The 14595-nt window shown below is 34.1% G+C and overlaps 1 protein-coding gene and 1 non-coding gene across 3 annotated transcripts in view; both read left to right on the top strand.

Annotated features, from left to right (window-relative positions):
• LOC137925302 (mucin-3A) overlaps nt 1-14595 on the top strand; it is a 117748-nt gene that overhangs the window by 80646 nt on the left and 22507 nt on the right. Inside the window, exons 2-3 of one of the 2 annotated variants that reach the window (XM_068768743.1) lie at nt 5414-5479; nt 6376-13638. In XM_068768743.1, coding sequence (XP_068624844.1) covers nt 5414-5479; nt 6376-13334 — 7025 coding nt within the window. In that variant the 3' untranslated portion in view covers nt 13335-13638. Of the gene's footprint in view, nt 1-5413; nt 5480-6375; nt 13639-14595 lie in introns of those variants that run through there. The other variant, XM_068768742.1, reaches the window with a different exon arrangement.
• On the top strand, nt 6-190 carry LOC137925315 (U2 spliceosomal RNA). Its single transcript, XR_011107665.1, has one exon. It is a non-coding gene; the product is annotated as a U2 spliceosomal RNA (small nuclear RNA).

The raw sequence follows: 14595 nt of genomic DNA, 5'->3' as shown, positions 1-14595 counted from the left end.
CTGTGATCGCTTTTCGGTCCCTTGGCTAAGAACAAAGTGTCGTATCTGTTGTTTTTAACCTAATATCAAAAAATTCGCGGAATATTATATTTAACTGATATTTGTAATGTGACGGGATGGTCAGTGTTTTATCGACTCCCGCCATGGATCGGCCCGACATTGCAATGCTGCCAGGATCAACCCACAAAAAAAAGTATTAATGTAATGAAAGTGTATAATCTATTCTATTAATTAAGCATAAATTGTTTGTCTTTTATCATTATTATTTAGACAGCCGCTTAATTTTGTTGCTTTTTGCTACTCATTTTTTAACGTTTAGATATATGCTTGCATAATTGTAGCCAGAGATGTATGCCTACAATAGGCAGACATACTAGTTTTGTAGTATGTTTTAAGATAGTATAAACTTATATTATGTTTTGCTGTTGACTTACCTATATAAAATAAATATTCTTTCGAACTACGTACGTACTTGTTGCATCCGGACTCTTTTCCCATAAAAAGATATCTCGGGTGGCCTACTCGTACACAGAGGCTATGGCGTCTTAATGAATAATAAGTTAAATTAACCTCCATCGCGATCACGTTTCATGTCAGTGTGTCGCCGTTAAATATATTGGTATAGCGGCTCCATCGTATTGACACAAATTAGTGTCGGAATTGTCGTATGCACGAGGCTTTTAGAAAAGTATTGTGCGTGTGTGTAGTTCAATGCGTTACTCGAGATGACTGGCATGTTTATTGTTGTAACATCTTATAAATTTTAATCTTATAATAATAACATGTGACGTAATGGTAAGAGCGGTAGTTTCAAAGGGCAACACTGGTAGTTACATAAACTAGATTTATGCTAAACTCTATCCGAACAACGATAAGGCAAAAGTATAGATCCAGTCCATAAAAAAATGTAATAACTATTACGTTCTTGATCATCACAATGCTACAAGTAGCGCCATCTACTGTCATTTCAAGAATATTACATATAATTATGGCTTCACAATGATGATGCCCTAAGTATAAATGAATATGACCCATGACCAACTTTATTAAATTCTGCCACTGTAACAGGGATAACTAAAAGTGTAAGTGTTACCAGTTTGTGATAAAATTTCCTCCGATATTACGATAATAGGAACGGATCGAACCGTGGTTCAGCAATTCTGAGCACCATCATATCAGAATACTAAACGTGTATCGGGTGACAGCTGAGGGCCTTCTAGGAAGTGTTCTAGCGACTTCCCCGGAAGAACATTTGATCTAATTGCAAATCTGATAACAACTAAATACATAAGTCTTAACCAAATAAGCTAAGCGGAGCTAATAAAATTTAAAATAATATATACGTTCGTTATTATATTTAAATCTCAAGTTGTTTACCTTTAAAGGATATTAATTTAGAGTGATTCACAGAAAAGAATATTGTTTAATTTATTCAGAAAACAGAAACATTTAGATTTATTTATAATAAAAACCTGTATTTCTACTAAACTCGCCAATGCCATATAAAGTCATTGTGAATGAGAAACAGTCGGTCATCTTTTTAAAACGATTCAATTCTAGATATGCTAGGATAGATGAAATTAGAAATATTTAACAAATAAAAGTTAAAAAAACCACATATCTTAATTTTATTTTTTGATATTTTTTATTTTTATTAAAAGTTTTTGTTTATTTATGTATTACGGAATCAACTTTTTCGTCAAATTAAAAAAGTGGGCGATAACATCTACGACAGTGTTCTAAACCAATACAGACAGCAAAAAATTTGTTTTGTATAGTATTGTATTTATTATTGTATGGTTGTTAATGTTTCATTGTTTTATTAAATAAATAAATCAATAATAGTATTCATCGTTTATTGCAAAAGATTGTTTTAGATCTCTTAAAAACCTTTTTTGTGTTTTTATTTATATTATTTTATTTACCAAGGACATATTTGCCTTCTTTTTTCAGAAAGAAGGAGCTCACGAGTGGTTTCCTTTATTGCTAGTCTTTCTCTGTTTATTATTCGACTAGGACTCGAATAGTGTAGAGTTAATATTACGAATAACTTTCATACAAACAAAAGCATAAAGGGTAAGAATATTTTGTGTTTACATGCTTCGATATTGCGGTTAAAAATTTACTGCCTTGAAAAGCAGTGAAGACAGCAAAACCATTGGATTTATGAAATAATAAATAGCCAGTACTTAAAATACAATGTAGATGTTTTTATGACCGGGCTCTCGTTAAGGCGTAGGCATCTACAATACGTTATAAAAAGCAAGATGTCAACCTTCTTGGTAACAGGAACTCCTTGTATGTCCGTCGCTTCTTCAGTGGGTCAGCGAGCTACGAGCGCATCCGGGCCTAAGCACATCGGCACCATTAGCGCATACTGACCACCGAGCCGATAACATTTTTAAAAGAAAATGCACGTTCTTTGGATCATACAATAGTTTTAATGCGATCACTATTGAGTAAAAGCAATATTATAAGTAAATACATATTATGATTATTGATTTATTCACGTCATGGAGTTTTTTTTCGGTTAAGTGGTAGAAAATCACTTCGGCACTGACTTCATCGTTTTACACACATTCTATGAGTAGTGTTTAAAAAACAAATAATAAAAGTTACGGCTTATATTTATTAATAAAAATAGCTTATAATTATTAGGAATTAGCAATGATTTACTCGTAAAACCCAAACATTATTTAGTTCTAATTTATAGAAGTAAAGAAGGAAAAGAATATAGGCTATTTCAATATGTTATGTGAGTTTTTACCCCTGGACTACCTTTGATTCATCGGTAGTGTTATCTAGGCTATATTTTAAGCAATTTTAGTCATCTAATTGACGATATTTTGTTTATGCTATACTAAGATCTAAAATTATGAACTAAGATGAAAAAGAGAAATTCTGTTTGATTTTATGGTACTTGTGCTTATATTCTGATCTAGAACAATGCAGAGGAGATTGTTAAATCCAGGTGTGGCCAAGCACCTTAATAGTTCGGGCCATTTTGCAATAATTGTAATTTTTCGTATTTAAAACTTATGCAAAAAGGTATAAAAAATACAGAAGTTAAATTCACAACATATAAACAATTTTGTTTAAAAAAAATTAAAGATTGAAAACATGTATTTTTCTTCCCGGTGATTCTTTCAGACGCGGGTTGGTCAATAAAGTGTTTGAATTTCACAGTAACAAAATTTTGTAATATAATGACAGAAAAATGAAACGCCGCAAGGGACTCGCGAGCCGCGGCTTGTCCACCCCTGGTTTAATTTACAAGTATCCCAATTTTCATTCAGATTTTTACCATATACTTAAGAATCATTCTACGGTTTCTTTGCGAAATTGTACTACCATTGTTAGAATTGTATTTTGATGAGAGGTTTGTGAAACAACTTACGCAAATCACTCGCAATGATGCCAGGAGTACAGTCGTGCGAATGAACTTTTATGATTTATTTATTTTAATAGATAATATTCTTTAAGGTATAACACTCATGTAAATGGAAATAAATCTAACATAATTGATAGAAGTATTTATATATTTACAGCGGTCTGTAAGTAGAAATGTTAATTGATTTTTACGGATGACGATACTCGCGGTTCTCAAATGCATAAATAACTTATTTTTATCATAAAAATCGTGCAATCTACCATGTGTACGGCTTATTCATTTACGTGCTTACGTTTATTTTCAAATTCTGATTTTATGAATTTTTATTCACATAGTCATTTACATGCAATTTTAAATCGATGATTATTTATAACATTATGAAAAGGTTGGTGTAGTCAGTGTTTGAGTAAGCTCGGAATGTTGATCCGCTGAGAAGAGTCGGCAAGAAATTCAACAAGTACTGTTTTTAAATGCAATCTAAAAATGTTTGCTGCATTCGCTGCCGATAAATCAACAAACCATGTATCACATATTTCGTTCTTTTAAAAACTCTTTGAATTATATATATATTGAGATTTATTTGATAATTTACTTTTAATTTTAGATTTAAAACTAAGAAAAGGAAGGCCTAACGTATATTTAAGAACTTTATAATAAATGCGTATTCTCACCTATGAAAATGTTAGATTTTTTAAAACGAAATTTATGCGTTCCTTTTCAAAAATTATGCGCCACTATCAATAAAATGCTAGAATATGTTTTGTTATAAAATTATTTGTATGATTGTATTTATGTATTACTTTATGATATATCAATACTTTATTGGCTATTTGTAATCTGGTAAATTTTGTATTAATATTTTTTTGATTAATAGCATTTCGACCCCAGATTTTAGGTCTCGAATGACGAAAATATACTAAGGAGGGCGTGATTTCATATCTGGCGACTCACGAGTAACTCACAGCGACCTTGTGACAGCGACTTTCGAGACATCTGGGTTAACGTAACTGTTACGAAATGACTTTTGATACAGTTTCGATCACAAATAAATCGCTTATATTGATGTATGCTAATACAAAAACAGCTCTTTATAAATTTATTTAAAATCTGTTCTATTTAGTTCTGAGTATAAATCTTTGTTCATGTATAGTAAGTTTACTACAGTAGATTTAAGGTAGTTTTCACTTTTCTTACAAATATTAAGAAGATCGGAAAGTAATGTCGCCTTCTTAAGTTAAATTCACACGAATAAATTTTTAACAAGTGTTTATTGGTAAACAACAATATATTCATCTTCGTTATCAAAAACCTTTTGTCATATAGTATACAAATTTTCAATGCTGGAGCGGAAAAAATCAATCTGTTTTTCTATAAAATATTTCGACAGAAATTACATCACTTTCGGGTCCCCCAGACCGGGTGGAAGCGTTCGGCATACAACCTCTGCTTGTAACAAGAAACAAGACGTACATCTAATTAACTGTTTAAGTAAATTAAGAAGTAAATATTCTATTCCAAGAATAAAACCGCATAAGTAATGTCTCGGGTAGATTAATTTATAGATATTTTATTAATAATATATCACACTTCTGTTCAAATATCGTAAATGGAATCAATATTATCATCATCATAACAGCCGATAGAAGCCCACTACAAGGAATAGGCCTCCCCGAAAAATCGTTATGATGATCGGCATTGCGCTGCCCGCATTCAGCGACTTTCGGCGACATTAACTATGATCGCCACTTCGAGAACCTTTCGGCCCCAACGGCCACCGGTTACACGGACGATCTGCCCAGCCTGCTACCACTGCGTCGGTGACCTTGGTTATTCTCGCGTTCTCAATATTTCTGGTTTTAACTCGTAACGAAATTCCTAGCATAGCTCCCTCCCCCGCTCTCTAGGTAATCTGGAGATTTTTTATAAGACCCACCGTAAGCGACCACGTCTCGCAACTATAAAAGAATATTACTAGTAACATGCAGTTTTGATATTCACATTTGTTTTTCTCTTTTGTTTCAGAAATAAACGAAAATGAATACATTGAAGGATCGAGGTTAAAAAGAGAAGGAGTACAGGATAATAGGGGTGAGTAATTTAAAATTGACAATCAAAGTTTTCTGTACAAAAATACTGCTACGCTTGTGAAACCTCATGTTTGTTTCAATAATCTAATTTCTTTCTATTTCTCAGCATTAATACGTGATGCCTTTGAATGATACTATCTTTAACTTCTATAATTTTCTCTAACTGTCGATATGTTTTCTCAAATATTTTTAAGACAGAAACATATGGTAACAAATTTTTCATTTAATATATAGGTAAATAATATTAAAAATAAAAAGACAAACTGACACGCGTTTAAAAATTACGTTGTTTTTTAATGGTATTTATCAACAATTATAATATACTAAAATCATACCATACCACAAGCACCACGATAGACACATACAGGATATAAATCATACCATAAAAACAACATGATATTATCAAGATTATAGAACGCATAAGTATGTAAATGTAAATAAGAACTACACTTTTAAATCTTAACATATAAAAATTTATGCAATAGAGTGTTGTAATTAATTAGAATCTGTTCTCAAAAATTTGCCGTATGTTTCTCTCTTCATGCATAAGAAATGTTTGTTGTAAAAGATGACTTAATAGAAAGATGTCGAAATCGTTTTATATTAAAGAAGGAAATAAATTAATGTAGAATAAGCATCAAAACAAACTTACATTTCTTCATCTTGTAAAAATCAGTGCTAACAGTTTCAGTGATTTGCATCATATATTCTATTAGTTACTTTATACTGTTTTCTATTTATATCGCAATTAATTGTATGTTTTTTCTTTCTCTTTCAAATCTAATTCCCGGTCGTGGTCAACGTTTGAACTCAAATGGACCTTGTAAAAAAAAACGCACCCTTAACGATTTGTATCCTATCCACGACTCGACGATACGTTGACGATTGACGACAAAGACCTGACAGTGCTGCTCGTGAATGACCAGAAGCGAGACTACAACACGAAGATAGGAAGATATCACAGCGTTAAACCTCTTATCGGTTTACTAACATCAACAGCCAGAACATTCATTCAAGACGGTGTCACAACGGAATTTGCTACGCAAATTCTGGGCACTACGTTAGATAATGGCCGCATATATGCACAGGTTTTAACTAAATCATCACTTGTACTTTATAATAAGCCATCTAATGTAGATGACCCATTTATTGTACAACCAACTCGTGTGCACTCTGCTTTCGATGGACAATGGAACGTCAAACAAGATTTAGGAATTATAGATCCCGATAAGTTCATTTTAAAAAATACGGATTATCTAGTTCCTAGTAGTAAAATGGATATTGTTTATGCTAGCAAACTTGCTAAAGAACCTTTGAAGTTTTGGAATATTCCTAGTGCTCCCGAACCTCAATTTGATAATCAAATAGTGGAGGAGCCAACTGGGCGTAGAATACAAGCCTATAACGAAATTCCTAGGTATGAGGTATATAACTATCTTGATGGTCCAGTCATCGAACGCGAGAAAAAGTTTGAATTTATTGCCGAGCCGTCTCGTGTAGATAATGTTAATACAAATCAACGTCAAAGTAAAGCCTTTGAACCTGTTTTCGAATCGGTTAGTGTAAATAGTAATAAACAAGAGGACACTATTAATGAGTCCAATGTCGTAAAAGTGAAACCTGATTATGATTTACCTACGTTTACTATTAAAAACGAGTTTTCGCCGATATTTTACTATATTGACAATGTTGAATCTCGTCATTCCTCTCAACACACAAATCAACAAACAAAAACACCTAAAAAGTTATTCGGACAAAAGAGCGAACCAAGACCAAAAAAGACGTTTACTTATGCTGGATTTGCTGATTTTACAACTGTTGTAGGTGATACTGTAATAATTTTTACTCCTAATACTGAAACCAGTAGACCCCCAAATCCAGAAGAAGTCAATGTGTTTCCTTCTGCAAAACCAGTCGATAAGTTAGCTACAAAAATAACATTCCTTTCCGCTGATATACCCGTTGCCACAGCTACATATAATGCTCACGAAGTCATTGAAGCTACTAAAACAACTACTTCATTTAACAGTGAGGAGAAAATTACTGAGCAACCTGTCTACAATGACGAAGAAAGTTTAAAGAAACTTTCATATGAGGTCGATGATTCCAAAATGCCTGCGACTGTAAGCGTTCAATACAATAATGGATTTGATTTTAATTTAGATGTAATTCAACCTTCTGAAACTACGTATACTACTACTGAAAGTACGCGGCCAATGGAAGAATTAGAAGTGATGCCTATACAAGAATATAATACTCAAGCAACTGAACCATTAATAACCATACAGCCTTCTACCACAGTCCCAGAAGAATCGCATGAATCTGTTGTTACAGAAAGTAATATAAAGGAAATTTTCACAAATTCCGAAGAAGAGACGGAAAATACAGCGGCTGAAGTAACAGAAAAAATGGACGAGTCAGAAGATATGGATGAGGACGATGAAGAAGAAAATACGACAGAATCTCATGATGTTATGACTACAACTGAAAGTGGACATAGCGAAGAGTCTTTTGAAGACATTGAAACTACGACAGAAACTAAACATGATAAGCACGAAGAAATATACTGCACAGATGGTTTAGAAACTCAATCAACAATGACAACAGCCTATAAAACTTTAACTTATTTGACAACCTATTTTATACCATTAGAAAATACGGAGACGACCACTTCTGTGGAGTCAAATATAGTCGTCACCAGTGATATGGGTTTTCTTACTAATATTGTCTGTAAAACAAATATAAACATTGAACCAACATCTGTTATTTCTGTAGAATTAAAATCTAGTGAACAAACTAACTTAGAAACACCGGAGGTGATGTCTGATATCAATGATGTACCTCCAACCCAGTTAGACACGGTTACAGAGAATCCTTCTAGAACAACGCCTATGGAAAAAGAAAGATTAACAACAGTACATGAAGAAGAATCTACAACTACTAATAATGAAGTTAAAGAAGTAACTGAACATGTAGATAACGACTTGCCTCAAACGACAACAACGGAACGCGTTTCTACGAGCCATATTGAAGTATCTGTCAGTACTGAAACTAGTCCTACCGAAAAACCTGTGTCCGAAGAATACGATGACGCAAAGGTCTCTGAAAATGAAATCGATCTTATCTACAAGACTTTATATACAACTTATACCTATTTTACTACCTTCTTTGGCGATCATACTTCAAGTGTAGCAAGTCATAAATCGGTGGTTACGAATATCATTACATCAACGGTTGACCTTTCAAACTTGGATCCATCATTACTTGGCGCTTTTGGAGAGGATGATATTGCACCTACAAATGTAGGAGTAGGGCGTTCTACAGAAACCTTGGCAATAAATAGTATTATTGATCTAGTTAAAAATAAAGACGTTATTGAATCTGTAGAAAATGATGGTATTTATAGCTCTCAAACACCCACACCATCTTTGGGTGAAGATGGTATTGCTAGTATTAAACCGGACGCTGTTAAAACTTACTTTACAACCTACACTTTCTTTACTACTATATATGTAGGTGCCGATGCAAACGTTTGCAGTAGAAGTGAAATATATACAAATTATATTGGTCCTGATGAGTTAATTCCCACCAAAAGTAATCCTTTATTAGTAGAAAATACAAGAGCTCAATTTGATTTTAGAAACTGCAAACAGATAAAAAGAAATCAAGAATCGATTACAGATGTCCCTATTGAAAGCACGAATAATAAAGTACATAGTTCCTATGACTCAGATGATTCAAAGAAAGACACAATACAACCGACACCTATTGAAGTTGATATGTTACTTAGCATAGAATCGAATCCTTTAGAATCAGATAATTTGTATGTTACTGATGTTAAATCTTCGTCTTCTAAGGGAGACAGAAAGATAATAGATAATAATAATATTATTTTAGATGACCAAATAAGTTCAGAAAGTAATATCGAAGAGATTTTGCCTTCGCCTACTCTTTTATTACAAACAAGTTACACGACATTTACATATTTTACAACTATGTATATAGGAAAGGACTCTAGCAATGTAAAGAGCCGTTTAGAAACCATAACTAATGTGGTGACAGAAACAATTACACCCAAAGCGGAGCCAGAGGAAGAAAATAATCTACCTATTACATATTATACCACCTTTACTTATTGGACCACTTTATGTAAAGACAAATCGACGACAATCACCAGCCGAGAAGAAATAGTTTCAAATGTAGTAACACCTGTCATACAGTCAATACCTACAATAAGTCCTATTGATACAACACCTATAGATATCGACAGCGTTATATCGCAAAAAGAATTAGAAGTTGGACTAAAACCTTCAGTAGTTGATGAAAATTTGGAACAAGATGATGGCAAAGCCACTTTTTACACTACATATACTTATTTTACTACCTTTTACGCTGGTAATATATCTCAAATCAGAAGCAGTTTGAAAACTGTAACTAACGTTGTAGAAAACTCGCAAGTAATTGAAGATAATCAACTAGGCCGTAAAGTTGGTGGCGTAGCAGCTGATAAAAATCTTATTCAAGATAACATTAATAAGATAAATATCCAACCGTCCATAATTAAAGAAGAAATTAAAACAACTGCGATTCCTAATATTTCTACAGTTTCATCAACAGTTTTGCTAGGAACATACATTGATAATTTATATGCAGAAGTAAAGCCCCCTGAAAGTAGTAAGGCACCCGAAGAAAAGAAAATATTGTTTTCACAAGTTGCAGTTATATCCGGTGATTCCACAATTGTGACCAGTGATAACAAAACTTTGGATGAAAATGCAACTACTTCGTCGACATCAACAACATCCTCACCGACCTTGAGTACAGAGGGATTAATAGCCAGTACTACGCCAGAGTTAATAGAAAGCTCTGTTGCAGAAACTACCACTGAATCTAAACCTGAACACGAGGAAGAAGAGGATGAAACTAACCCAAGAAAAAAGGGCCGTCTGACTTTCACAGCGAAAAAACCATCATTTACGCCGGTAATTATACCGTTCGCTTCAAGGAATAGGCCATCATTTAGTCCTAAGCGAGTGCCTTTACTAAGCAGTGCAACTACAATCACACGTGCCGATTCTACACCAACAATCACTGCAACTCCTACTTTGAAATCGGTCAGACCGTCAGGTTTTGGCGGTGTTAGTAGAAAACAATCTATATCACCCGTATCTTCCGGGCCAGGGCGAAGATTTTCTGGTAGAAGTAGCAGTTTGAATTTGTCGGCTAATGTACCATCAGCGTCTAGATCTGTAGGTTTTGGAAGAGCCAGCATTCAACCATCATCAAGGAGAACAGGTTTTAGATCTAGTTCTTTGAGAAGCAATAGTTTAGATTACGCTAGTCGATCTGCTATACCAAGAATAAGACCTACTGCTTCCTCTAGGTTAAGAAATAGCAGACAGTCTTCGACAGTATTTTTCCCTCCTAATGAACAAAATGAGTCTGAAACGGCCATTACTCAAATTGAAGAAAATGTCACAGAATCTTTAGATGAAGTGACTGAAACTCTTCTCAGAACTACGTCTAATCCTTTATTAAAATTTAGAAGGCCACCCATTGCGCGACAACCAGGCACGGCTATTTTACCCCGGTCAACAACTCCAACGGTTAAAAGGAGTGGTGGAACTCTTCGTGGTAGAACTACTACTACAACAACTAAACGTACAACTAGGCGATCTACTTCAAATCCATTATTACTGCTAGGTAGACAACGTGCAAATTCTTTGTTTCCTAGAAGAAATCTTTTCAAGCAACCTGAACCTGAACCTGAAGAAGAAATCAAAGAAAATGAACAGAAAGTAGAAGAAGAGGAGGAGTTGTTGGAAGAGGAAGAATTTGAAGAAGATAATGATTACGAATCATCTGATAGGAAAGAACAACAAGTTGCTACACCATCAACGCTTAATTCAAAGAGGAACAACATAGTCCAAATCAGACCTTTTGCTTTTAGGCGGCGAACGAAACGACAAGTGGATTATGGTAATCGGAAGCTGATTAATTTTAGAAGACCTGGACTTAAGCCAGCTTCAACTCGTCGGCCTGATCCTGAACCAGAAACAGAAGCTCCTACTCCAAAACCGAAAACTGGTCGCTTCAATGGACGAAATACCAAAACTACTACTGCAACTGCTCCAAAATCATCATCTAGACAATCTTTTATTGTTCGTGGCGAAAGCAGAACTACAAGCACAACTTCAGCTCCTGCTTACAGAAGAGGCAAAGCTAGAACCTCATCAAGAACTACTACTACTCATTCGTCCAGACCAAAAGCACCGCGGCTATCTAATAAAAGTTCGGGATCAAGACCAAGTACATCTCGTAGTTCTACAAGTAGATCCCGTACTCGCACTACTACTAGTAGAGCGTCAAGTAGACAGAGAAGTTCATTTGAAAATCTGAGCGCCGAAAGACATAGACAGGATACTTACAATCATTTATTACATGATGGGAAAATTACTATAACTCATCAAATTCCCGTAGAAGTAACGGTCCCTGTGGTAAACGGTAAGATCACTGAGTATAAAAACCTTTTATCTGCTAGACCTAGTACAGAAACCCTGCCATTAAACCAAGTTTCTACTTCTATAGGACCATTGGGTAACCAACAATTAGTTCTCGCAATTGAATCAACCGAATTAGCTGAAAACGGTGCAACTAAAATCACAAAATACGTTTTGCACGAAACACCAACGACTACTGTGATTTTCACTCCAACAACAATAAGAGGAAGAAAAACCTCCTACTCGCATGTTTTACCTAGTACTGTTTACAGTGTTGAACCGGTTGTTCAAACAATTAGCCCGGAGATAAATGCTAACGTTCCACTAGCCAATCTATTACTGTCTCAACTTTTGTTAGGTAATCAACAACCGGCACTTAATCCGCTGCTCGCATTACAAGGACAAGCATTGCTACCACAGCAACCGGTAGTCCAAACACCTGTGACTGAATATAAAACCAGAACAACTACTTTTGTTACAACAGTTACAGATGCTAGAGAAACAGTCTTACCTATTACTTTTAGGGGTAAAGCTATATTGACAACAATTGTAGATCCTACAACTAACGTCATTACTGCAACAGAATTTATTACAGATACTGTTGTAACAACTCCTACCGTGTTGGCACCTCCGCCACAATTAAATTCTTTATTGCTTCCTTTACTACTTCAACAACAGCAACAACAACAACAACAACAACATCAAATACTGTCGCTGCCAACGGCAAATCCTCTACTCGGCTTAGCACAACCGGATTTAAATATTTTGCCTAATAACAATTTAAATCTAAATAATGACATTTATAGCAACAGCCCTAAACCAAATATTTTATCAGATTTGAATAGTAATGAGGACTTTGCGGAAGATATTGATGATAGTGGTGAAGACACTCTGCCTCCTCCACCACCACCTCCACCATCCTCACACACGCGGCATAGACAAAGAACACCTAAACCAAGTCCGCCAAAAATGACTAGTGTAGTGACCTTATATGTGTCTGGCAAATTCCCGGGTGAGTTTAGTACAGTACTTTCTACTGTAATATCAGATGATACACAAACAGTTCGAAAACGTGAAGCTATCTACTACGATGATGTTCAAGTAGTACCCAGTATTTTACCGTCGATTGATCATCTTGTTGGTTCACAATCTGACTTCTTGGAGAACATGGTCGCTTACGGTAAAGTTGATGATTCTGAACATGAAATACTGAAAGAAACGCAGAGCCTTGAGAGCATAGTCGGTAAAATTAGTGATCACATACGATATGACGCATCACCGACATACATTGTAAAATTGGCAAATCCATCCGTAACCAGGCAAAAAGAACAAAATTCCTTAGATGATATCTCTTGAGCTCGTAACAACTGGTTAGGTGTGTAAAATAATGGATTAGTTATTTATTTACAATGTATCATAGTAAGTTAACTATGAATAGTGCCTTATAGTTTTAATTATTTGTACAAGAATTAATGTCAAATACTCTTTTATAGTTTTCTAGGTACGTACGTATGTCAAATGTATGTCATACGTCAAACGATAAATTCTTCCCTTTACTTACCAAAAAAAAAACACAAATTTGTATCATTACCAGCTTTCAACTAATATATACTGGGAAAGAATTATATACATACTTATAGGTAACTGTACTGTTTTTTCACTGCCTAAGAATAACTAATTTAGTTTAGTAATTAATTTTAAATATTATACAATAATACATAATAGTACATAATCCGCTTACGATTGTAAATTGCAAATTACGACTTAAAATGTTAAATAATAAACCGAATTAAGATTTTGATGGTTTGTTTTATTCTATCATAACTTCAATGAATACTATTGCTACAAAACTTGTAGCTGACAAGTTTATTAAACTTTTACGTACACGACGACTTAAGTATACCCGTAGACATTGATAAAAGACATTAAAAAGACGACGACAGAACTCAAAGTTGACTGATGAATTCATATCTTCGACCGAGAACGGATGAAGATTCCCGATGACCTCTTTCTAACGAAGGGCTCCAAATCCACATCCCGAGATGATCCAACCAACTGTCACCATAGGTGAGTTTTATTTATATGTCATATTAATGTTAATATTTTGGAAATGAGTGTTTTGAAAGATTTTTTTTATTATTATTGATAAAGAAATAACTATATAATTATATTCCTGAATAATTATTTTCCTGAAATACAGTTGCTTACTAATAAAATTTATAAAATAATATTTCAATACACTCAATCGAATATAGCTTCTGATATATGAAAATTGTAGACTATAGAAAGGTAAACATGAAGTTGACTAGACGCATGTTGTATATAAACAAGACATAACCTATTTAGAATGTTTCTAGGAGACTATTGCGCAAAGTTTATCATAACGCACAAATCTTTAACCGTAGATGTAATGTACAATGCATGATATTTATTTAGACGAACAATGTGTTATTAAAATATGTACTTAATCGTGTAAATATTGAAGAGGTGAGTTCTAAAATAACTAATTACGTTTCATTTACTAAAAATATTTATTGTGGATATATTATAGATACTAGACTTATAACAGGTTGTCAAATATCTCCCTTCCGCTTTTTTGCTCTTTATTCAATGCTTT

The sequence above is a fragment of the Battus philenor genome, unplaced genomic scaffold (genome assembly GCF_028537555.1).
Source record: "Battus philenor isolate CCGP_79_NKW_IND1 unplaced genomic scaffold, ilBatPhil1.0.hap1 SCAF_26, whole genome shotgun sequence".
NCBI classification, from domain to species: Eukaryota; Metazoa; Arthropoda; class Insecta; order Lepidoptera; family Papilionidae; genus Battus; species Battus philenor.
This window is presented reverse-complemented; position numbering and strand designations above follow the sequence as displayed.